This window comes from Bos grunniens, chromosome 28 (genome assembly GCF_055505025.1).
Source record: "Bos grunniens cultivar Pamir isolate PY7600 chromosome 28, Bosgru_T2T1.0, whole genome shotgun sequence".
NCBI lineage: Eukaryota > Metazoa > Chordata > Mammalia > Artiodactyla > Bovidae > Bos > Bos grunniens.
Genome location: NC_141192.1, coordinates 20,102,596 through 20,128,419, shown reverse-complemented (window position 1 = coordinate 20,128,419; position 25,824 = coordinate 20,102,596). Strand labels below are relative to the sequence as shown.

The 25,824-nt window shown below is 52.7% G+C and overlaps 1 protein-coding gene across 1 annotated transcript; it reads left to right on the top strand.

Annotated features, from left to right (window-relative positions):
* Positions 1–25,619, top strand: LOC147342975 (collagen alpha-1(XIII) chain-like). The gene is made up of 3 exons (XM_086381543.1): positions 1–871; positions 19,911–19,980; positions 25,453–25,619. The coding sequence occupies exons 1-3, from the start codon at positions 578–580 to the stop codon at positions 25,584–25,586; spliced, it is 498 nt and encodes a 165-aa protein (XP_086237669.1). The 5' UTR covers positions 1–577; the 3' UTR covers positions 25,587–25,619.
* Positions 25,620–25,824: the final 205 nt, after the last annotated feature.

Here is a 25,824-nt window from a genome sequence, read left to right as displayed (position 1 = left end):
AGAGATTAGTTTGGGAAGTAGCACGGATTGCTCATCCGATCCGTGCAGCCGCGGCTAGTGTGTCAAGTTACAGAGGCGCCGGAATCGGCCCCAGCGCTCCTCGGCAGCGGCCACGACCCACCTCTGCCCATGGGGCCCTCCATGTGCACCCCTTCGCCCCGGGACTGAAACTGGCTCGCCCAGGCGACGGGAAACACCAAGAAGGACAGACAGTGCTGAACCCACTCCGGACTGCAGATACTTGAAGGGAAAGACGGGGCAGAAAAGATAGCCGGCCAGATTTCCCTAACTTTCCTGGACTTGGAACGTTCTTCGAAGCAACTTTTTTTTTTTTCACCTGGGTGTACCCCCCGATTACTGCTGGTTTTTGTGTTTGTTTTTTTTTTTTGCTCCCCCCGTTCCCCCTCCAGCTGCTATTTTTTCCATCCTCTTTGCTGAGAGCAAAGGAAAGGGACATTTTTCCAGCGACACAAGCCTTTTCCCTACTGCCCCGGAGCTTGAGATCGCGCTTTGGGGCAGCGGCTCTCGCCTTTATTTATTCTATTTATTTATTTATTGGTTCTCAAGACGCGAGGGGATGGTAGCGGAGCGCTCCCGCAAAGCGACAGCCGCCGGTGCCCGCGGCCCTGCGGAGCTGGACGCACCCGGGACAGTGGCGCTGGCGGTGGCGCCGGCGGAGCGCTGCGCGCGGCTGCCGAGCCCGGGGTCGTGCGGGCTGCTGGCGCTGGCCCTCTGCTCGCTGGCGCTCAGCCTGCTCGCCCACTTTCGGACGGTCGAGCTGCAGGCCCGGGTGCTGCGCCTGGAAGCGGAGCGTGGGGAGCAGCAAATGGAGCCGGCTATTTTGGGACGAGTCAACCAACTGCTGGATGAGGTCTGTGCTCTTTGTTGCTGCCTTTTATTCCTTCCCCAAGGCGCCCCCTCGCGCAGCCTCCAAACTTTGGACCAGCCAGTGCCCGTGGGCTCTCCGCCGCGCGGTGCGCCCTGGCCTCACCCCATTTGTCTGCGGGAGGGATGGGGCCAGGGACGGACGCTGCCCTGCCAGCGGGCAGGAGGACCTGGGCGGCTAGCGCCGGACCCCTCGGCTCCCGCCTAGAGCAGGCGTCTCCCACGTTCCGCGCCGGGAGCGCCCTGAGCGCGCGGGGCAGGTGGAGGAAGGCTAGGCGCGGAGGCGCGCAAAGGCGGCCAGGCTCTGTTTCTCCCTCCCGGCTCCTCGCCAGGGCAGTGTGAGAGCCGCCCAGCGCCCACGCGGCGGGACTTGAGCCCGGTGGCCCGGGGCCGAGGCTTGCTGGGCCCCCGCAGCCCTCCCCATCCATCCCTCGACGATCAGTGCTGCCTTTTATTGCCATATTCTGTTGGGAAGAGAGAGGGAGTGAGTTATCTTAGGGACTGAGGGGGGACAGGGAACAGTCCTTGCAGGAGGTGGTGGGCTGGCCTCTGCCTAGACCTCTAGGGCCCAGGTGTTGGTGGTTTCGGTTCTGCTGTCCTTGGGCACAAACAAGCCCTCACTGTCTTGTTCTGAAGCTGCGTTTCTTGTCCCTGGTCTCCTGGAATGGTCCCCAACAGTTTGTGTCTGTGTGACTTTCTGGGAAAAGGATGCTGAGTTTTCTCCCATTCCCAAAATGTCCTTGAAGCTCAGTGTATTAGAAGCCACTAGTGTCTCTTAGCCAGGACAATCCTGAGAGTCATGAAGAGACCCACAGTCCACAGAAAGTAGGGACACACAGTCTCAGGGGTGCCACCCGACTAAGCGACTGGCGAGGAGACCATGAAGCCAGGTGACGTCTGAGGATGTGGACAGCTCAGGGGACCCAGGGCCTCCTATGAGGGGAGGATCCACAGGTAAAGGCCACGGCTGTCTGGGAAGAACTCCTGGAACAGGCTGGCCATGGACAGTTTCTGAGGGGAAGAACTGGGGGTGCATCTCTTACTTAGTAGGAGGTGGTGTATGAAACAGTGAAGAGCGCGAGGTAGAGCCCAGCAGGCCTGGCTTTTATCCCCACTCTGCTACTTAGAAGCTGTGCCTCCTGAGGCAAACACCCTAACCCCCTAACCCCCTGAGCCATCACAATGGTGGTGCTGATGGTAAACGTGAGAGCCCATCTCTGACTGCAGCAGTGCCATGGCCATACTGGCACGATGCCCCAGTACCCTACAGCCAGGCCCTTCTTGGTGCCTCTACCAGGCAAAGGCTGGCACTTGCCGAAGCAGCTCTCCGGGGATATCACGGAGAGCGAGGTCAGAGGGCCAGAGCAGAGCAAGTTTACTGATGCTAGAGGTGCACCCGTGACTGCTGCCGTTAGCTCATTCCCACGCCCTGCCGGGCCCCAGGGAAGCTGGAGGGCTCCGTCAAGCCACCCACGGTCCCCTGGGACTCTGAGGGAAGCCGGTGGAATCCGCAGTGCCGGCAGACGGCCTTTGCTGGCTGGTTGGCAGTACACAGGGGACTGCTCCGTGGTAGGGAGGGTGTTGGGATGTGATACCCCAGGTATCCCTGGGGTCTTGGCTGCTGAGGGACAAACGTCTGGCCCTGAGTGTCCTGCCCAGTTCCTCTCTCCATCATCTCCCCTTCCTGGCCCCTCCTTCTGGCCAGGGCGTGCCCCTGCCCTTTCCTCAATCCTGGCTTCCTCTGCTTAAGACTTAGCCAGGCCATGTCTCATACTCTCAGGACCTTGGGGCTGACAGTGTTATCTACCAGGCTGAGCCTTCCTGTCTAAACTTCTGACTGTCAGACCCCCATTTTACAGATGGGGGAACTAAGGCTCAGAGTGGAGCAGTAGATTTCCCAGGGTCACGTGGCGAGATCCAAAACTAGAACAAGCTTCCAGGGGCTCTGCCCCCAGTGCTCTCCCCAGTCTGTCTGCCACCTTCCATTGCCCACCCTCATGCGCTTATTCCGAAAGTGAACCTGAGAGCCAGCTGTGGGTCAGGCATTGTGGGGTGGGGGGCACATTTCTGTCCTCTCGAACTTACAGGCAAATAGGACACGGAGAAGGGAGTGGACAGGGACTGTGTCATGTGAAAAATGCTATGAGAATGGAAGCGGTAGAGGTCTAGGGCTCCTGGTGGCGGTGGCTCCCTGGGAAAGTGATTTTTCAAATGAAGACTTACAGGGTGACTAGGAGTTTTCCAGGCAAACAGGGATGAGTGTGGGGCAAAAGGAACAGCTTCTGGAAGCTGAAAACCAGAGAGAGAGAGAGGTAGCCGAGGTCAAGAGGGGCCTTAGAGACACTTTGATCTTTGTAAGAGCAATGGGGAGCCATGGAGGGGTCTTGAGGAGGGCAGTGATGTACACAGAATGAGATGAAGAGCCAGGAAGAGCAGGGATGCCAAGTAAGAGGTTAGTATGGACCAGAGAGGACAGTGGCCTGGCCAGGGGCACTTGTGGAGAAAGAGAGGAATGAATGGAAATGGCAGCCTTGGTGGTGGGACCTGAGGTCATAGCAGAGGGCATTGGGACAGAGGGAGGGAGCGGTCCTGTGGGGGGAGGGGCAGGTGACCTGGTCTAAATGGCGATGACCTCAGGAGCCCTCTCCTGGAGGGGCCTGTGGGCCAGTGGCTCTGGAAGGGACTCTCTCAGGGCTGCACTATCTAGTATAGTAAGCACTAGTCACATGTGACTCATTAGACTTAAGTTAATTACAATTAAATACAATCTAAAATATGTTTCCCCAGTCACACTAAGCCACCTTTCATAGAACTGCTTGATAGATATCTGAGTGGCCACCAGACAGGACAGTGCAGCCTTAGAACATGGATGTCACCACGTAAAATTCCATGGGATGACGCTGTGCTTGGAGCAGGCAGGGTCTGGGCCAGCAAAGGTGTTCAGGAGCAGCTCCACCCTTTCCCTCCTCCACCCTTTCGTCTCCTTGGTCTGTTCTCCCAGGTCAGAACAAAGAGCAGAGGTGAGGAGAAAGGTGAGAACTGGGGCCACTGGAACCTCCCAGGTGAATAGAACAGGGGAATGGTTTTGTTGCAGAATAAGTCTGTGAAATGGGTATGCAGAGGATTCCTGCCCACGAGGGCCCAGAGGCACCCCGTGTGCCAGGATTCCAGCTGGGCCTTGCCAGCCGTGTGGCCTCAGGCAAGCCATGACACACACCCTCTCCTCATACCCCTTTTCTGTGAAGCCCTGGCCCTGCCTTCCTCTGGGGGTTGCTGTGGGGCTCTCAGGTGATGGCAGATGGAACAACACCCTGAAAGGTGCCACCACAACAGGTCACGAGTGCCTCTGGAGAGCTCCCTGGAGCACGGGGCAGCCAAAGGCAATCCGTTCCGGAGCCAGTGAGCCTCGGTCACTCCCCGAAGGATGGAGGAAGGGCCATGGGCAGGGCCGTCCTGGGGAAGCACACAGCCTGAGCAATGGCCTGGAGGCAGCTGTCCAGGGGCACCTGCTCACTACCCATCCCAGCGGGGAAAGCAGCGTGCTGGGGGTGGAGGCCGTGTCTGGGAGACAGGAGGGAGGGGACCATAGGAGAGAAGCCTGGAGTGAGGTAAGGCGAGGGCAAATGTGAGCAGAGGCTGCGATCTGAGTGATCTGAGCTACTGGGAGGGGGGTGGGTCAGGGCCAGGAGAGGAGTGTGGGGGCGGGCACCCGCTCAGGGGAGTTGGGAGTGTGGCTTCCAGACCGCAGCTCCAGCTCTTCCCCCATCAGCGCCTCTCTCCCAGTCTGGGACCCTTAATGAGTGCTCCAGCTGCCCGTTAGTTGATTTGCTTGCTGTGAAAAAAAAAAAAAAAAATGGAATGTCCCAAATGGAGGAAATCTGATGTCACCTAGGGCTGGGCAGACAGTGTGCGATGACAGAGAAGAGGGTGGAATTTAAACTTGCCAAATCCATTTTGCAGGCTGAGGGGGAGCAAGGGGGTGTCAGCAGCCACCTTCAAGGTGAATGCTGAGGGAGGCCAGGCTGATTCCCCTTCCCCAACCATAAGAGTAACAGCAACCCTGATAGGAGGGTATGTACAATGGCCAGTGCTATGCACATTATCTCTTTCAATCCTCATAACTTCCCTAAGGATTGACACTCTTATTATCCCATTTTACAGATGAGAAGACTGATATCACTGTACCTCCATCCCACTGTCTCTGATTCAGTCCTTTGGGTATTGATGGCATTTTCCACTCCAAGAATCCCCTGGGAGAGGAAGTAATTGAAACTCCCAGGCTAAAATGTCAAGGAACCCCAGGCAGACTCTTTCATCCCTAAAAATAATAATAACAACCCTTACAAGAGCAAAGCCTCACATTTATAGAGTGTGTACAGGAGCCCCTTATTGAACTCTTTCCAGGGGCATTTGGAGGAGAGATCAAAGCAGTGGCTGAGAGATTAGGGCTCTGGATGGGGTCCTCTAGGGATGAAGTACTGAGATGAGACAGGACCCGGCTCTTAAACAGAGAATGTATGTGTGGCATGACCTGTGTACAATCCAGGAACCTGGACCTCAGTTCATGGACAGACCTTAGATCCAGGTGTCCTCAGATATCGCCAGTGCTCCCCTGAGTCAGTCTTAAAACTACTCCTCTTTTCATGCTGTGAGTACATGACTGGTCTTAAATGACTAGTTTTAATAGAGGAAAGACCCTCAGAGACCCTGAAGTCTAGTCCCCTCACTCTACTGATGAGAAAACAGGTCCAAATCTTCACCCCAGGCATCAGATGAGCCTGAAGGTAGGACCTCTGTCTCTGGTAGGCATCTCTCTTCCACACCACACCTCCTTTCTGGACAGTAGTGTTTGGCCAAGTGGCGGCCAAGACAAGGCAAGAGTGTGCTTCACTCTGCACTTCTTGGCCCTCAGCAGACCTTATTAATCACTTGCCACACACTTTCTCACTGAGCTTACGTACAGCCTTAGAATCCTGTTTAACACAGGAAACTACCACCCCGCTAGCAAGAGCTGACATTCAAGACAAAGAGCTATTGAGGAATTCCCTGGCAGTCCAGTGGTTAGGACTCAGTGTTTTCACTGCCAAGGACCTGGGTTCAATCCCTGGTTGGGAATCTATTTCCTGACTCTAATTTTTTAAAAATATAGAGCAATATTTACTGACTCTAATTTTTTTAAAAAATACAGAGCAATATTTACTAGAGATAAAACTAGGGAGAGTTGTTAAAGTTTCATTACTTCTCTGAAAGCCTTAAAACTAGCAAGTAGCTCCAAACCACACTGAGGACCCCCAGCCCTCATAGGAAGACGGTGGGAAAAAGTCAAAGCATCTGAAACAAAATGCCGTCTGCCTTATGCATAGTCTCACAACTTGACACTCTCAGAGAAATGCCTATTCCCCTATTCCAGACTTGCCCCCATGCCTCTGGAAAGGCTTCCGAAAACACCCTGACCCAAAATGGCCCTCCCCCCTGCTGACTTCCTGAAGAACTGCCTGGCCGTGCCAAGTATCTAACTCAGAGAAGGAAAACAGGGCACTTGCTGACTTCTCTTACCCCAGAACCACAGCAGGCATTACTAATCACTCAACACACGCCCAGGGAGCCTACCTAGGTTTCAGAATCCTTCTCAACACAGCTCTCCAGATGACCACTCCCAGTCTACTAGAGTTAATGCACAAGATAAAATCTGTTGCCAACCATGGCTTAGCTTCAGACACATTGTGCAGTGAGCCCTCCTCTCCACTGCCTTTCAACATCTTATCTCTCCATTTGATCACATACAACCGAGGCGAGGGCGAAGGCAGGAGCTCTCTGGTCTCCAGTCCTTCACTGAAGCTAGCCTGGGGCTTTGCACAGAGTAGGCAGCCCTTACCAATTAGCTGCTGATTTAAGGTCCCACTGCCACAGGCCAGTTAAGCCATCTCAGAAGTCAGCTATCTTCCACCCACTCCCCCAACCCAGACCCAGCTGTCTGCCCAGCGTTTGCTGAGGGGGTTGTGCCCTGGAGCTGGTGTTTTGCAGCAGTCAGAGGCTGAAGCGAGGAACTCCTCCTGAGTCAGAGCTGCACCACAGGTCCCAGCTGAGAGTGGGGATGGCTCAGTGTGATGTGTCCTCACCTGGACAGAGCAGCTGGGAGCACCCCTCCTCTGCCATTACCTACTTGTGTGACCTGAGTCTCAGTGCCCCAACCTGAAAAATGGGCACAACATCCTCTTAATAGTGTTGTTGCAGGATTCAGATAATAACAACTGGAACAATTACAGCCTCATCACTGATGAAGACAAAAATGAGGCTGCATTGTGTCCACAACTTTTTTTTAAGTGTAAATAGAATTTTTGATAAAAGTGAAGTACAATTTTGAACACACCAAAATGGTTAGTTAAACTTATGCGGAGAGCCAACTCTTTGGAAAAGACCATATCTATTAATTAATTTAGTTCTCACAATAATCCTATGAAGTGGTTATATTTTTACTATTCGCTTCTTACAGAGAAGAGTGTGGAGGCCCAGAGAAGTTGCTTTACTTTCCCAAGATCACACTGCTTCTAGTAAGTGGCAGAGCCTCAAACCCAGGTGGTCTGGCCCCAGAGCTGGCATTCAGAGCCACATGTGTAGACGATCTGTATAAAGTACCACGTTGCCCTAAGTCAGCTGAGGCAGGTCAGAGAGGCCAGGCTCAGGGACTGTTCACTTCAGTTTGGTTTGTCACAGAAGTGGCATTGACCGAGCTGACTTGGTGTCAGCTCACATTACCATCTCTGCTTTAAGAATGGCACCGAGGCTTACATCAAGTCTTGGTGATAAGGACCCTCAGGAAAGTCCCTGTCCAGCCTTGGCTTCCAGAATGTTTGGGCTTCCAGGAGGGAGGGGCTGGGTCTTGTCCTTTGGACACTGAACTGTCCTCTAAGGAAGCTTAGCCCCAAATCTGGGAGTCATCCCCAGGCAGAGCAGAGTCGTTCAGGCAGAAGATTCTGCACAAGCCCCAGTCTCAGCCCTGCTGTGTCACCCTGCGCTCGCTTTTGTTTCTCCCTCTTCTGCCCTGCTGCCTTCCTATAATAACGTGCATCTATCTGTCTGCCTATGCAGTTTCTTGAGTGTTTCCTTTTGGATCAAGATAAGGATAAAAGTCCTCTAGAAACTTAACTTTTAAAAGTGACTCTCCCCTCCTTCTCTCATGTCTGCACACCCTTAAAGGCCTGCCCCTGGACTGGTGATGGGTCAGCTGCATAATGGTACCTGCAGGACTTTCAAATATACCAGGGCTGACTCCCCTTCCCTAAACCCTGATGTGAATCCCCGTGGGCAGGGTCTGGCAGTGGGTTGTCCAACGAGCTCCACAGTTGACAGTCCCTCCCAAGTTGTTCTGCAGCAAACATTGCACTTATTTTTATAAAGATTTCTTTTAACTAACCATTTTGGTGTGTTCAAAATTGTACTTCATTTTTATCAAAAGGGACAGAGACAGAAACTGTATCTGTTCCCCTGAGCCAGGAGCACCCTGTGCAGTTTACCCAGGGCCCCTCGCCTGAGTCCAGAACAGTGCTTCAGGGGCTGATGGTGGCAGAATCATGAGGGTCACGGCGAGATTCAGTAACAGCCCTACCATGCACTGCACGGTTTGAAAGTATGGGAAGGTTAAAGAAGGGGAAGCATTGGGGTTTATTTTTTTTGGAGCAGGGTATTGGGTTTTGGTTTTGGTCTTGTGTGTCCATGCTGAATCACTTCAGTCATGTCTGACTCCTTGCGACCCCATGGACTGTAGCCCACCAGGCTCCGCTGTCCATGGGATTCTCCAGGCAAGAATACTGGAGTGGGGTGCCATGTCTTCCTCCAGGGGGTCTTCCCCACCCAGGGATCAAACCAGTGTCTCTTAACATCTCCCGCATTGGTGGGCAGGCTCTTTACCACTAGTGTCCTTTGTTTTTATGTATATATATATATAGTTTTTTTTTTTTCCTTTGGCTGCAGAGGCTCTTCTTTGAGGTACACAGGCTTAGTTGCCCTGCAGCATCTTAGCAGTGGGATCTTAGTTCCCGATCAGGAATGGAACCTATGTCCCCTGCATTGAAAAGTGTGTTCTTAGCCGCTGAGCCACTTGGTCTTAGTTTTTCAAAGAATAAAATCAGCTGAGAGTTTGCCATCCATCCAGAAGAAAGGAGGTTACAGGAGAAGCCTTAGGAATGCTTCTCCCATCTCTTTTGGTTGGATTCTTCCCCTCCCAGAAGCACTTATTGAGTCCTCAGTAAACTGGAAAGAAAGTCGGTGAGCTCCTCCAAGGGAAACTGAGGCCCGGGTGTAGAGAGGGGCTGGGAGGGCCTGAGGAGGCTGGGTCCTGGCTCTTCCGCTTGCCATCTGCTTGGCAGGCAGGCCTCAGCAGCAGCCGCAAGTGGGCACTCCTGTCTCGTGTCTACAGACCTCCTGCCCAGGGTGCTGGCCTCCCTGCAAAATCTCTTTGTGCCCCACAGGGCGGGGATGTGGCTGTTGGCAGCAAGGACTCCTCCAATCCTTCAAAGGGTGAGGGCAAGCCAAGTACAAAGGGGCGGAACTGCCCTCCTGAGAGGCTGGGTACAGCCTTTCTGGGAGACACTGGACCCCTGTCTCCCCTCCTGGAGATTATTGTGGGTTTTCCCAAAACCCTGTGTGGCTGGAGTCTACATAGACTGGGCCTCCTCAGCCCCCTTTCTTCATCTTTCCCTCGTCCCCACCTTCCCTGGCCGCCCCGATGCCCACAGTCCAAAGCGAAGTCTCTGTCTTTCCTTAGCTCAGCTCACAAGCCGCCACGGGCAGCTCTGGTCCACCCTGCCCCCTGCCAGGAAGCTCATTCCTAAGTTCAGCCAGGGAGGCCCTACTGCCCCTGGGGGACACATCTTCCCCACAAAGGCTGTCACAGGACGTGGGACTCTGCCATCCTCGGGACTTTACACCTGTAGTCTCCTGGTACACTACAGACGTTCCGTGAAGGTGCCTCTTCAGCCACCACTTGGAGGTTTTCTGCATCGGATCATGTTCTGACAAGGTGGCCTGTGAGGCAGGACAGGAACAGGGATGAAGAAAGGGGGCTGGTTAAAGGGGCATTAGCTGGGGTTCCCCCAGAAACAGCCTAAGTGACTTCCCTGGGAGCTGGGGAGGGGGAGACTTTGAAAGTGACATGGGAAGTGAGGGTGGCCTGCCACCTCCAGCATCTCCCTACTCATGGAATCAGAGTGTTAGAAGGAAAGGAGTCATAGGCTGGAATGAATCCCCAAAACACCCCTGGTTCTCAGACTTACACACCCTCAGTAACGGGGAGGTCACTGCCTTATGCAGCTGGCTGCTCCATGATTAGACAGCTCTGGCTGTAATGTGTGTGTTCTTCATGTCCTCAGAGCTCCAGATCCATCCTACACCTGCCATCCCACCCCTCCAGCATGTCTTGAAAGCACCTCATATTCAGCGTCTCTCAGCTAAGCAGGACGTCCTCCCCTGCACACCCAGCACCGCACGTCCTGACTCCAGGACAGACTGAACTTTCTCAGCCCCCCACAGAGCCATCCCCTTCTGTGCATCATGCCTGCCTCGAGCCCCCCTTGGCTCTCCCAGGCCATGGGAGACCCTCACCCATCTGCCCCTGTTCACTCTGCCCTGCCCCCTTCATCATCTGCACAGCAGCCAGGATAATCTTTCAAAATTTGTAAGTATGATTACCCCAGTTCTCTGATTACAGCCCTTTAGTGACTTCATACTGCTTCTTACTGTGATCCATGAGGGGAGCCCTTGCCACCCTCTCTAGCCTCATGGCTCACCTTCTACTTTTAGAGTCCAGCCAAATGGCTGGATGTGGTCATGGCTAAGAGCACAGAACCTGGACCCAGATTGCTGGATTCAAGCCCAGCTCTGCTAATTACTGGCTGTGTGACCTTGGGCAAGTGGGTTAACCTCTCTGTGCTTTGGCCTGTATCTCTATAAAATGAGGTTAAGGATAGTAAGAGTATCGCCCTCCTTTGAGTGTTGTTTTTAGGATTGAAGAAAGTTAAAACAAGTGCTTTGAGCAGTGCCTGGCACTCCAGGAATAGAAGTTGCAGTGTCCTGAAAAGAGTCAGTCTCCCTACTCACCCACTCACTTAGGACAGGCACAAGGAGAGGCTCATGGGCGCAGAGCCACGTTCAGATCTTGCCTCTGCTGTTCTTGGCCGTGTGCTAGTTAATTCACCTGTCTGTCTCAGTTTCCTCGTTCATGGGTGGGTTTCTTTGAGTGCTGAGTATAAGACTACTGCCTGGTTTCCGAGAAGCACCTTATTATATCAGATCTTAGCTGTTTCCCCCATACCTGGGCCCCTCCTCTGGTAGGTTGCTGTGCATCCTCAGATGTCAGCTTAGCTGTCACTTTCCCATGATGAACCAGCCTAGTAAGTGCCCCTGGACTGGCTCTCGACATCTCACCTCTCCTGCCAGAGCTCTGATGACAGGGGCTGCTTCACGGTGATGTGTGTGGTTTAGAGACCCTTAAGTGCCCCTCCCTAGAGAGTAAGCCCCATGAGGGCAGCCTCCATGTCTGCTCTGCTCACATGTGGGTCCCCAGCACTTTGCATGGAGAGTTGGAGACAACTGAGTGACTTCCCTTTCACTTTTCACTTTCATGCATTGGAGAAGCAAATGGCAACCCACTCCAGTGTTCTTGCCTGGAGAATCCCAGGGACGGGGGAGCCTGGTGGGCTGCAGTCTATGGTGTCGCACAGAGTCGGACACGACTGAAGTGACTTAGCAGCAGCAGCAGCAGCAGCAGCAGCAGCAAACAAAGATGCTTGATACCCACTCGTGAGAGGGAGAGAAGTGGGGGAGAGGGTCTGATCTCCGTCCCAGCACTCTTGCTCCCAGCCCCTCCCCACTCTGCTGTGGGGGACCCTGCTTCATCCTGCACTGGGTGCAGGGATGATCTCAGGCCCCCCAAAACTGGAGGTCCTAGGCCTCGTGCTAACCCAGTGCCCATCCTGTTTCCTGTCTCCTGAGGCTGCAGCAGAGTCAAAGCTGAGCTGGAAGAACTTTCTCATACGAAGGCTGGAAAGTTCACACCGGGGCGTGCACCTCTGTCCCCGAGTTTTCTGGCCTGCAGAGCCTGGAGCAATATCTCTGTGATTCTGGTGAAATGGGGAGGCAGCAGCAGCTCATGGCATCTAGAGAGTCCCCTGTTTTGTGGCCCTGGTAGTCTGTGATCAGACGCCAAGTCCCTTGCACAAAGAGAACGGGGGAGGAAGGAAGAAGACAGTTCCTCAGACTGCCCCAGGGCACCCGCTCCTGGCCCCCAGCACACAGGCTCCCAGAGCAGACAGGGTGAGTCCAGTTTGGGTGGGTGTAGGCTGAGTGTCTCGGTTTCCTCCACTTTGATTTCATCCCACTGAGCTGCCTGCGCTCAGGGGCAGGCAGCCACACGAAGGCCCGTCCCCTTAACAAATTCCTCTGTTCCTCTCCTGCCTTCTCTGGGATCCAGCCTTTGCTTCTCCCTGGATTGCCCTCCCTTGCCCTTTTTTCTCGGAGAAGGCAATGGCACCTCACTCCAGTACTCTTGCCTGGAATATCCCATGGACAGAGGAGCCTGGTGGGCTGCAGTCCATGGGGTCGCTAAGAGTCCGACACAACTGAGCGACTTCACTTTCACTTTTCACTTTCACGCATTGGAGAAGGAAATGGCAACCCACTCCAGTGTTCTTGCCTGGAGAATCCCAGGGATGGGGGAGCCTGGTGGGCTGCCGTCTATGGGGTCGCACAGAGTCAGACACGACTGAAGTGACTTAGCAGCAGCAGCAGCAGCAGCCCTCTTTTCTATCTGAAAAGGCCAGAGCCCACATGGGACCACAGGGATGGATCCTCGGGGGTGGGGGAGGCAGGCCTAAAAGTAAGTAATTTGGTTCGAGTGTGGATCAGTGACACTGGACCAGGCCCTGCCCTCAAAGGGCCGCCTCAAGTCTCCAGCAGGGCACCAGCCCCATAGCAGCTATAGCATGAGGTAAGGAGAATGCTCCAGCAGCTGGGATGGTGCACACACTCTGTGCCAGGCATTGTAATCAGATGCTGGCACAGAGCTTTGCCCAGCCTGGTCATTTCAATGGGCAAATCCTTCTTTCAGCTTCTCGTTCTTGTGGTCAAAAGGCAGGGCGGCAGACAGGTCCCTCACTCACCCTCCCCCTTGTAGGAAGAAGGGGTCTGATTTTCCCAGGAGGTGGAGGGGTAAGACCACGTGTCGGCAGCAGTACATGAGGCCAGGCCAGCCTCACTGTGGCAGGTGGGAGGAGGCAGGCCTGGCATCAGCTCAAGAGAGAAGTGGCCTTCATCTGGTCACTAAGAAAAACAGGCCGGCATAGCAGGTGTTCGCCCTTCTGCACATCTGGAGCCCTCTTTCGATTTTCTGGTCTCATTTCATCTTATCCCTCCAGCTGTCCTGTGTAGTCCAGTGGTATCTAATAGTATTCCTGTTCTATGGATGAGGAAACCAAGGCCCAGAGGGGTAACACCTCTTGCTTTGCAGTTAGTGGGAATGTTGGGACTAGACCCCAAGGTCCTAACAGTCCCAAAGGTAGCTCCAGTCTGTATCAACACCACATGCTCCATACAGAGTGATATTTCGGCAGGGTGGTGGTGGTGGTGAGGTGGTTGGGGCATGCGCTAACCCCAAATAGAATCCCATTGCAGCCTCCAAGGGCAAGTGGGTTTTCATGGGAGTCATACACTAATATCAAAAATTAATTATTAGATGCTAAAGCACTTAGCAGAGTGCCTGGTATATACAGCTCCATACGGATAGCTATTACTATTAATCTTACTCCTATTTAATAAGTCTACCTGTTAAATACTTCTTGGTTTCCAAGGCACTTCCCACAGCAACACTTGAGAGGTTACTGTTGCTCGATCATGTCCAACTCTTTGCGACCCCGTGGATTGTAGCCCACCAGGCTCCTCTGTCCGTGGGATTTTCCAGGCAAGAGTACTGGAGTGGGTTGACATTCCCTTCTCCAAGAGATCTCCCTGACCCAGGAATCAAACCTGGGTCTCCTGGCAGGTGGCTAATATCCCCATTTTGCAGATTCTCTGGGGAGAGGTGCCAGGCTCAAGGTCATGACTATTATGGAATTCGGAGCTCACCTGGCCTCTGTTCTGGGCTCCCTCCCTCACACCATGTATTACATGGACACACCCATGTATTACAAAGGCCCAGGCGGAGCCTGATCCCTTTAAGAGCCCTGGGGCTGGGCTCAGGGAGAGAACGGGCCCTAAACCCCAGGCCAGACCGGAGCTGCATTCTCTGGGGAGAGCGAGTGGCCACTTGGCATTTTCCCTTTGATACTGATACAGGCATTTTAATAGCTGCAATGATCAGGCAGGTGGTATTTCAGCTCTGGCCATGAGGGGCATTCCAGGAGGCCCTGGCTGCCAACGGGTGAAGCAGGAAGGCTTCTCTGTCCAGGCCGGCTGGGGGTCCACCCCAGGGACTCTGTAAGTTTTACACCTGCCCCAGAGCCTCAGCGTGGGGATTTCAAACCAAGAGTCTCAAACTCAGATGCCTAGGGGGGGCCAGGCTAGTGGCCTAAGGCAGTGAGGCAGGCCAGGGGGAGGGTACTGTGGTGGTCTGGATAGCACATGCCCACCTGAAAGGGGCAGCCATCCTCCCATTTACAAGACAGATCAGAAATCTAGAACTACATGAGATCTCCTGAGCAACACGTGTTTACTGACCACCTATCATGTGCCGCCGGGCCATGCTGTAAGCACTGAGAATATATTAATAGCAATGAATGAAACAGATCAAAATATTCATGTCCTTGTATAGCTTGCCTTCTAAGGAAAGGGGAAGCAATAAGTAAGCTAAATAAGACAATGACAACGACAACAAAATTGGAAGGAGAAAATGAAACAAGGAGGAAGGCTAGCAAAGCTATTACAGAAAGGCCTCCTGGAGATCAAGCCAGGAAAGAGGCTAAGAGCCTGGTAGGAGTGGTCCAGGGGAGAGCAGGGAAGACACCCTCCATCAGGGAGTTTTTCTAGGAAAAGAGCTAAGTAGAGTCCATGAGGATTTTTCATTTCTTTTCTTTTTTTTTATGATGGGAGGAAGAACAGCATGTTTGCATAAAGATTGTATCAGAGGTGAGCAAACAAGCACTGAATCCCATTGGAAGGCTGTTTTAGTAAATCCGTTTTTATGGGAACACGGCCGTGCTTATTTTGTCTTTCACCTACACAGTATAGCTGAGTGGTTGTGACAGAGGTCGTATGGCTTACACAGCCCTTCACAGAAAATGTTTGCTGAGGCCAGGCCCTACCCCCACACCAAGTTCATCCTGTGCCCTGTCCATTCCTTCTCCTGTGTACCCCCTTCCCTTCATCCGCCGCTCTCTATCAAGCTGCCAGGCCATAAACACGACCTCCAGTGTCTCTCTGTTGGATGCATGACTGACAGCCTCCAGAGAGGAACCTCAGCCTCCAACCTTCTCACTGTCCTGGTCTTTCTCAACATGCTGTCAGACCACCCAGATTTGACCACATGCTTCCTCTGCTTCAGGCCCTTGGTTGGCTGCTTTGGGCCAAACCCTTACCCGGGCACAGAACCCCCGTCACCCACTCAGCTCTCAAAGTCTGCAACCAGCTGGACACTACTCAACACGTGTCCCCCACATAAAGTTCAAACTCCTTTGGTGATGGGGACTGTCTTGTGCTCTGTTTTGTAGTCTTGCAATTAGTAGGAGCGCCATATGTACAGGATGAATTGAACCAAAGTTTTGAACCAGGGCTTTCCTGGGGGCTCAGCGGTTAAGAGTCTGCCTGCAGTGAAGGAGACCTGGGTTCGATCCCTGGATCGGGAAGATCCCCTGAAGAAGGGCATGGCAACACACTCAAGTACTGTTTCCTACAGAATCCCGTGGACAGAGAAACCTGGCAGGCTGCAGTCCATAGGGTCACACAGAGTCAGACACGACTGAAGCGACTAAGGAGCAGTAGCCATATATACTGGATGAATTGAACCAAAGTATTGAACCTGGCTTCGCTGGTTAGCTCAGCAGTAAAGAATCCTCCTGCCAATGCAGGTAGACGTGAGAGACACAGATTTGATCCCTGGGTCAGGAAGACCCCCTGGAGGAGGAAATAGCAACCCACTCCAGTATTCTTGCCTGGGGATCCAGAGGAGGCTGGTGGGCTACAGTCCATGGGGTCGAAAAGAGTCCAACATGACTTAGTGACTGAACAGCAACACCACCGCGACATTGAACTTGAAGGTGGAGGACCTGGAATTTAATCCCTCTGTGGCTTCCCTGTTCAAAGCAATCCCCTTTTCTCTCTGAGTCTCAGTTTCCTTTATTATTAAATGGGGCTGTTTGTGGCCTGCCTTGCTGGGGAGCATGGATATGACCCTGGTCAAGGCAGCTCCTTCAGCTGAGAGTGGTTCCTAGAGAGGGGCTGAGCTGTCAGCAGCCACTGTACCCCACAGCTCAGGATGAGCCTGACCGCGAGAGCTGGATGGCTCACCACAGCGTCTGTACTAGCTCTGGAGTTTTATGGCTGTCAAGAAGCTGTGGAAATGTCACGAATCTGTGTCCTAAATTTCAATGCCTTTGCCAGCACCCCAATGATCTGCCTTTCCCACCACATTCCTATCCTTCCTTCCTTGCCCGAGTCACTCCTGCCACACTGTCCCTTCTCCTCTTCCTTGAAAATTCCACACGCAGCCCTGTCTCTGAGGCTTCGCTTCTGCTGTTCCTTCTGCCTGGAACACACTTCCTCCAGATCGCTTCCTGACTCATTTCCTTACTTCAGCCAGTTCTCTCTTCTCAAACGTGCCCTGCACAGAAAGAACTCTGAACCCTGAGTTTACAATACCACCTGTCACTCTCTGTCTCCTTACCCTGGTTTAGTTTTCTCTATAGCACTTATCACCGCCTGGGTTATACATTCATCTGCTTCTCTGTTCATCGTCTCCTTCACTGGAAGGTGAACCCAGGAGGGCAGGGCTCCTGTCCACCTTGGGCTGCTCACTCCATCCCCAGGGTCCAACCTGTGCTTGGCATCTTGCAGTTATTGAATGAGTGACAGTCCTAATGGTTGCAACCTATAGCCAAAATGCTGCACACTCAGTCAATGGCTTGTTAGCCATTGACCAGCTCCTTCATTTAGCAGAGTTGGGTCACACACCCACTTGTGTGCCACGCACAGCCACAGAGAATCCCCTTGGAGAGCCTTCCCTTGGTGGGAAGGGATGTGGAAGTGGGTATGCACAATCCCTTTCTGAAAAGTGGTGCTAGTGAGCTGGGTTCAGAGCTGGGCATCACAGGGCCTTCCTCCAGACCTCATTCTGGGATGTCCTCGATTTTCCCAGTGGCCACTCTGTGCCCACCTCAGTGTTCATCTACCCAGTATTTGTGTGCCAGCCTCCCTTTCTGAGTGAGGGGCTCCCCTTAGGGCTGTTCCTGCCTTTCTCCTCCTATATGCATTGACCTCCTGTCCTCTTCTGCCCTCCCCTTCAACACAGCGTGTCTCTACCCCAACACACACACACACACATACACATACGCACACGGGGGCTGAGCTCCCTCTGCCAGGGGAATGTGTATACATCAGCATGTAGTAGACTTTGCATCAAAAGGCCTGAGTTCTCATCCCATATCCACCACATACCAGTCCAAGTTCAACTCACTTGGTCTGTCTGAGCCTACTTTCCTTCATCAAGAAATGTGATCACTATTTGGCTTCCCTGGTGGATCAGAAGGTAAAGAATCCTCCTGCAATGCAGGAGACCTGGGTTTGATCTCTGGGTTGGGAAGATCCCCTGGAGAAGGGCATGGCAACCCACTCCAGTGTTCTTGCCTGGAGAATCCCATGGACAGAGGAGTCTGGCGGGCTACATTCCATAGTGTTGCAAAGTCGGACACTACTGAAGCAACTTAGCATGCACGCAGAGTTTGATTATGAAAACTAGATGAGATTCCCTGTGTGAAAGCACCCAGCTCAGTGCCAGTACACAGCGGGGGCTCAGCAGATATTAGTTTGACGGAAATCCTTGGGAAGATTTCCTGACCTTCTGTCTCCACCGCCAAACTAGAGGTGACACCAAACCTACGACACCTTCCAGGTGACTTCCTTTACCCTCTCCCTGAGTGGCAGAACTGCACAACAGGGAGGAGGCCAGTGCTGGGGAGACGCTTATGAGGAGCCAGCTGGCATCATAACCGGTCAGCGCGTTGGAGTGGGGACCACAGTGCACAGGATGGTCAGTCACAGCCATCCACGCAGTAGAGGCCCTGGGTGGCTAGATCTTCCAGTTTGTTCAAAGGAAATTAGAAACACGGACTTTCATGTGAAATCAGCCTCTTCAAAAGATTGGTGACAAATTCATTGAACAAAAATCACTTTGGAGCCAAATAAAATATATCTAGGGGCCAATTTGACTCTGGGGCTACTGGCTTCTAACTGCAGTCCTAGCCGCAGAGAAACGGGTCCAGATCTCAGCCTTCCTCCACCATGGTTTTGACAGGTCAGCCTCCTCTCTGAGCCCAGGTCCCTTACCTATAAAAGGAATGTAATTATTGTTGTTGCTCAGTTGCTAAGTCGTGTCTGACCCTTTGCGATCCTGTGGATTGTAGCCCTCCAGGCTCCTCTGTCCTGTACTATCAGCTAGAGTTGCTCAGATTCATGTCCATTGAGTTGGTGATGCTATCCAAACATCTCATCCTCTGCCACGCTCTTCTCCTTTGTCTTCAATCTTTCCTGGCATCAGCGTCTTTTCTAGTGAGTTGGCTCTTCACATCAGGTGGCCAAAGTTTTGGAGCTTCAGCTTCAGCATCAGTCCTTTCAACGAATATTCAGGGTTGGTTTTCTTTAGGATTGACTTGGTTTGATCTCCTTGCTGTCCAAGGGACTCTCAAGAGTCTTCTCCAGCACCACAGTTTGAAAGCATCGATTTTTCAGCACACAGCCTTCTTTACGGTCCGACTCTCACATCTGTACATGACTACTGGAAAAACCATAGCTTTGACTATACAGACCTTTGTCAGGAAAGTGATTTCTCTGCTTTTTAATATGCTGTCTAGGTTTGTCATGGTATTGCATCCAAGGAGCAAGTGTCTTTTAATTTCATGGCTGCAGTCACCATCCACAGTGATTCTGGAGCCCAAGAAAATAAAGTCTGTCACTGCTTCCACTTCTTCGCCTTCTATTTGCCATGAAAGTGTAATCATAGCTAACACTAACTGATGCCTCCTGGGGATCAGGCACCTTTCTTTCTATGCAGCAAACTCTTTGATCCTCTCAGTAACCTATGAGGTCGGAACTGTTAACAGCTCAGGGTCTGAGAAAGGCCACGAGTCCAGCAGTCTGGCCCCAGAGCATACCTGTTAACCTCTGGCTTCCCCTCCAGCTCCCTCCCTTGGTGGTGGCGAGGATGAGGGTGCTCAGCACCTGCCCTTTCCAGGTGTCTGGACTGGCAGCTGTGTATGTGTCGTCCTTTCATCTCCACAGAAGTGGCAGCTCCTTGGGCAGGCATCTCAGTCTGCTTGTTGCCACGTCTTTGGTGCCTTCCAGATTGGCTGAAGGGTAAGGAAGCTGATGAGGAAGGGGTCTGATGGAGGGACAGTGGTCCTGCCTGTGTCTGGCTCTGTGAGTGACACCAGAAGAACAGGGGTCACTGTCCCTGCCCCCGGGATGCATAGACACTCAGAAGTAGACAGGAAGCAATTAGCAGAAAGCCGAGAAGCGCAGGTTGTTGTGCTCATGATTGTCGGGTGCAGGAAGGCCAAACTGCTTTACAGGGTCTTGTGCTCAAGTTAATATTCTTTAGAGCTCTCCAAAGACATCAGACCCCGAGGTGACTGGGGTGACCTTTCCACCTGCTTCTGATTACCCAGATGCCTGGTGGCCAGTGTTTGATCCAGGATCAGTGCCCCTGCCAGACCCCCTGTCCCCCATCCCCCTCACTAGCCCCCTCCCCTCCCCTCAATCCCTAGTTGCTTTCCAGGGCTTGGCATTTACGACCCCCAGTGACCCCTCTTCTCTGTCTCCTCGTGCAGAAATGGAAGCTCCACTCACGGAGGCGCCGGGAGACCCTGAAGACATCCCCAGGATGTCACTGCCCGCCAGGTAAGGAGCCCTGTGCAGGGGTGACAAGGACAGGGACACATACCAGAGGCCCTCTCAGTGGCCAGACCACACTCTGTTCAGAGCGTCGCTTTTCATTTGCAAAATGGGAATGACAGTCTGCGATGTTCGCCTCCCGTGTTCCCATTGATTGGCCCCCCATCCCCATCCATCATTCATTTACTTATTCAAGCTTCATTTATTCCTCAACTCTTCGATGGGCCAGATACTGTGCACACCAGGCTATGAGATCATATATGATAATGAAAATGGCAAATTCTGCAATGTCGCCCAGAGTTGAAAGAAGCCCCTGAAGACAGGGACCCAGCTCCTCTGATTCACCTGTGCCCGATAGAATCAGTTCAAAGACACTTATTCCCAAATGAATGAATTACCCCATGATTGAAAACCTTTGCCGGTCCCACCTAGGTTGCTTAGGGGGCTGTGTGTTCACTATCTGGTGTCTAGGCTACACATGCACACACACACTCACCAACAAGGTTGAGGTTGCTGGGTGATGTGGTGTGATCAAGCTAACCAATCTAATGTGGATTCCGAGTCATGGTCCATGAAGACTTTTCCAGGTTGCCCACCATTGTTGTTAAGCTATGAAAATGACAGATGGGCAAGTTTCATTATCCCCATGAGTAACTGGAATGGGCAGCACCCCTTTGGGGGTAAGGGAGGAGGCTCCAAACAAGGGTGTGTGAGGCAGGTAACACTTGCAAGGAACTGCAGAGGGTTCACCCTGCTCCAGGTCTCTGCTGGCTCAGAGTCAGACCCCTAGATGCCCACTGTAGCAGGACACTCCCTGGGTGCTCTGGCAGGCCCTCCGCTGGGCACAGGGGCTGAGGAGCTGGCACTCATGGGTCCCAAGCCAGGGAGGAGCAGCCAACAGATGCTGAGCTTGTGGGAAACGGAGAGACCACATTTGCTTGCGGGTGAATGGGCTGAGTCACAGCTGGGAGTCACAGTTCAGGTGGCACGGGAGCTGGTGAGACCGTGACGGGCTTCAGCTGGCCTCAGTCAGAAGAGGGTCGTCTGGGTTAATTAAAAGGGTGTCCAGGAGCCCTGGGAAGCGCCTTCCCTCCCTTGGGGCCCCGGAGATTGAGCCCTGGGATCTGGGATAGCTTTTGGGAAGAGAATGCCAAGATTAATGAGATGAGATGAAGATGAGGCTGTGTTGACGGGGCCTGGGCAGAGCGACTGTGTGCATTGGGGTTTCTGAGGCAGCCCAGATTGCAGATCATGGTGTCTGTCATCCTCATAATTCCTGGTCAGTTGCAATTGTTCTTGCTTGAACTACAGAAAGCTGGTGAATGGCAGGAGATTTGGAGCCAGGGAACATAGAGATTTGGATTCCAGCTCTGATATTTACCAGCTGTGTGATCTTCAAGGGAGTTATTAACCTCTCTCTGCCCCGATGGTCTTGTCTGAGAAATGTGGGTAATACTCATCTTGCAGGCATGTGGCGGAGGTTCAGAGAGTTCCGTGGAGAGTACTTAGCGCTTTCCTGATTCCTAGTTAGAACTACTAGTTTTTTGGGGTTTTTTTCTGTTCAATTCCTCTAGCACTTTAAAGATCACTGAAATCCTTATCAGACACTGTGTCCTGGTGTCAGAGGCACATTTACAGGCAGAAAGAGGCTTGGCTGTTTCCCTTCCGTGCCTGATAGGGTGTCTTATATCCTGCCTGCCGTCAAAGTGGGGACTTAACCAAGAGGGATCCATTCTGTGCTTGGGAGGGTCCAGCTCAGGTGGTCCTGGGAAGCTGGGAGCTAGGAAGGGATGCCACAGGAGGGAGGAAGAATCTAGAAGAGTACTGCTTCAGCTCTTGGCTGGTGAGGAGGAAGCCGTGACGCAGCGTGAGTGGCTCAGGGATTCTGGAGAGAGGAAGGGCGTACGCAGGTCCTTGTGGGAAGGGTCCCCAGTAGGGACTGATTCGGCCAGGAGATGGGAGGAGAGTGAGCAGGGACATGTTCAGAGGGTGTCCTGAGTGTTGGGAAAGTCCCTAGAGGGCAGTTTGGCCCAAAGTACAGATCAGAGCCAGGTGGGCAACATCAGGAGCATTTAAAGGCCCCGAACTGAGGCAAAATCAGAAGGAGAGTAAGGTGTGTTCCCAGCTTTTTGGAGAGTCAGTAGAGAAGGATGTGAGGGCTGCATAGAGGTGTCTCGGACAGCAGAACTTCAGAATACAATCCATCTCCTAGGACAGGCTGGGTCCCACTCAGTCCCTGGACCTGTCCCCCTGCCCGACCTGAGGCTTCCCACCCCGTGGTAAACGTATCTCCTCTGCACGCAAGCCTGGGCCACGTGGCCAACCTGTGCTGAGTAATACTAGTCACTGCCCCTGCCCCTCACTGGGCAGCCAGGCTGTGCCCGGCACAGTACTGAACACTTGACGTGGACAGATGACCTTCCCCAGAACACTGGAAGCTGGCACAATGGAGTTCTGGCATTCTGAAATGTCTGCAATTCCCATAGTCAGTAGAATACCGCTCTCATCTTTGTACCTGAATCATGCCTCTCCGACTATTTCCTTAGGGTCAGAGTTTATAAACCACTTTACAACCACTTTTAGTCTCCTGATACTTGCAGACGAGGACTTACGTAATTGTCAAGTGTCACATACAAGGCAAAACATTCACTTTTTTTTTTGCCAGTATCTAATATTGTGCTCCACATATAGTAAATGCTCAGTGAATATTCACTAAATTATTATCAATTATCATTCCTGGATGATTAGATTCTTTCTGGTGTTCTCCATCTGACCTCGGGTTGGTTTTTGACACCTTCTCTGCTCCAAGACCCCTCGGTGTCTTGCCTGATGCCGAAGTCACTTGCTGTTAGGACACAACAAACAAGCACACACTCCCTCTGCCCACTATGGCCACAGAATTCGGAGCCCCAGACCTGTGCCTGCCCTCAGTTTGCCTCTGTGGCCAGCCGGGCCAAGGCTGGAGCCCTGCGGTGGGTGTGTTCTTCCTTGTGGCAGCCTCGGGCCCCTGGGCGGCATCCAGAGAGGGCTTGGGACACACAATCATGGGCAGAAAAGCCACCTCTTTCCCTTCCTACTCTGACCTCGCCAGCATCCTCCCAGGATCCTCCCTGTCCCAAAATAGCCATCTGCTGCCTGAGATCTGGCCGCATCCTGCTTCTGGGCTGCGTGTACTGGTTGCCCCGGGAGTGATGGGCCTGCAGCCTGGGACGGGATGCCAGAGGTCGAGCCTTGTTAGAAAGGTCACAGTGGCCAGAAGTTCAGAGGAATAGGTGTGGACAATTTGCAAACCATATTGCCTGGTGGGACAGGAGGAGGGTCTCAGGAACAGATATAAAGGCCGTGGGACTTCCTGGGCCACTTGAGAAGAATACACAGCTCAGGCAAACTCCCCTTTCTCTGTCCCTGTTCTCAGTAACAAACCAGGAGCAGGACAATATAGGCTCCAGTCAGCAAGGAAGCAGCTACTTGAGACCCGCCACGCTGGGGCTGGGCGGGGCGGGCAGCGGGTGGGACAGTCCGCGGTCACACACACACACAGAGGGAGCTGTGATCAGCTGAGCCTCTGGATCAGATCACTTCACAGGCTGGGCCTCATCTCTAAGGCTCAGAGTAGGTCAGAGTCACATGTTGACCACCAGACTGAGAGGTCTGCACTTTAGGAGCAGGGGCAAGTGGGTGATACGATCAGGTTTGGGCATTCACGCCATCACCAGCACTGGTCCAGGGGAGGGATGGAGGAGAGAGAAGTTGCCTTCGGCCAGGATGGTGGGAGGGGCCACAGCCATCCTGCGGTTTAGGACTGCCAACGGGAGGTGTGCATGAAGTGTGGGGGATCCCAGAGGAGCCTGGGGCTCTGGGAAGACTCCACTGAGGAGGTGGTGCTGGAAGGTGGTTGTAAAGAACAAGAAGCAGATGGGAGGGCACATAGAGTACAGACTCAGCTGCGACCATAACCGAAGACACCCTCCCCACATTCCCCCACCAAATACAGAGATTTCAACGAGGTGGAGGAGGATGACTCTTCCCTAGCAGCCCGGGGATGGTGGTCCTGGCTGGAAGGCTGGCCTCCCATCTTCATCATGTGGCTTCTGTCTCTGGGCTGCTGGCACTGCTTTGTTCTCACCATCAAATGGCCATTGTGAAAGGGAAGGGGCCCAGGAGAGTATATGCCCAAACCCTTAAAGGCAAAACTTGGGGAAATAGTTAAAAATGCATCACTTCCCTTCATATCTCATTGGCCAACACTTAGCACATGGTTGCCTTCTGGTCCAGGGGAGGCTGGGCAGTGTTTAATGCTGGGCGGCTGTGTGCCCAGACACAGATTTATTGTTATGGGAGAGCATGTCCTGGGGAAGCACTAATAGTCTGCACAGAGGGCATTCCAGGCTGAGTCATGACATGGACAAAGACTCAAGGAGTGAGAAAAAGACATGTCTGTTTAGAAATGGCAAGCAGTTGAGGGAAGCCAGAGCATAGAAGTAGTGATGGGAAACACAGGTGGAAAAAGACAACAGAGAGACAGGCTGAGGCATTCTGGCTCTCTGTGTTCAATGGGAGGCAAACGATTATCATCCTGAGGATGGTAGTTGATTGGTAATGTCTGCCTGCAAGACTGTGCTGAGTTAGATCCCGAGGCTGCATCCAGGCCCAGCAGAAAGTGTGGAGGTCATTTAATGATGTCTGGCATGGGTATAGGAGTCGTAGGCAGTGAGGTCTGTGTCCTGGCTTTGTTACCCACAGAGAGTAAGATGTAGTGTCAGAGAAAGTTTGGGGACATGGTGATGTGACCTGGTACAATTCATATTCTGGAGCCCAAACTAGCAAGGATGTGGAAGGCAGAGAAACCCCTTCCAGCAACACAGTCTGTGATTCTGTGGACAGAACTTTATTTTCTCATGTGCTGCTATTTGTGTTGAGGTTGAAACTGCCTCTCGGGCTTGGTTATTTTCCATAGGTGCTGAGGGCTGGCATCCACATGTCCTGAAGTCTTTCTTTTGTCTAGCCTGGCCCTGTCTGTCCTGGCACCAGATTTCACCTACAAGAGCCTCGTGGTGTTTACAAGATCAGAGCTATGACCAGAGCTTCTATCCCAAACTGGACTGCAGTAGAGCAGATCCATCACCTCCTGTCTGTTTCTTTTCAGTTCTCCTTAGGTCAGACTTGGCTAACCCAGAAAAGGGAGAATTCAGACCAAAATATTCCTTGCTGCCATTGGTGAAGAAAAGGATTAAACAGCTGATGGTTAGGGAGAACATTTAAACTAAAGAAATACTGTTGTCAGAAACTCTGCTTTACATGCCAATCACTGATGGTTAATTCTGAGTCATTTTGGCTATTCTTTAAAACACATCCCTAAGGACCAGTCTGGGAAGAGACCCCGCTATTCAGTTCAGGCTCTCCCTTGTTCTGCTTTCACATGCTGAGTCAGCTTCGTTCTCCCCACCCCCATCCCACCTCCTCCTCCTGACTTTGCAGGTTTGACCTCCCACTCAGGCTCCAACCTCTTGTGGCAACATCAATGCTCCCTTTCCCGTGCCCACTGCTCTCCATCGGTGGCTGGGTTCTGTCAGTTCCACTCCTCTGCTCAGAAAGTATCCATGGCTGCCTAGTGCTTGTAAACACCCCCACTCCAATGGTAAGTCCACATTCTCTCTCTAGCCTAGTCTCTGATCAGCATCCCACGTGCTGTACTCCTTTATGTTCAGTAAAATCGGGCTGTTCACCTGCCTATATACCAGTGTCTCACCTGCGTGTATCTGCTCATGCTGCCTCTATAACTTTGTTCTCCATTTCTACCTCCAGACCTGCTACAGTATCCCCACAGTTCCTTCCATCTTTCTCTCCCAC

What these genes read in the sequence shown, in the direction of transcription:
- LOC147342975 (XM_086381543.1), top strand. Translation starts at nt 578, where the DNA reads ATGGTAGCGGAGCGCTCCCGCAAAGCGACAGCCGCCGGTGCCCGCGGC. An exon ending in TCAACCAACTGCTGGATGAG is followed by an intron (nt 872 to 19,910) that starts GTCTGTGCTCTT and finishes CTCCTCGTGCAG; the next exon opens with AAATGGAAGCTCCACTCACG. An exon ending in AGGATGTCACTGCCCGCCAG is followed by an intron (nt 19,981 to 25,452) that starts GTAAGGAGCCCT and finishes CTGACTTTGCAG; the next exon opens with GTTTGACCTCCCACTCAGGC.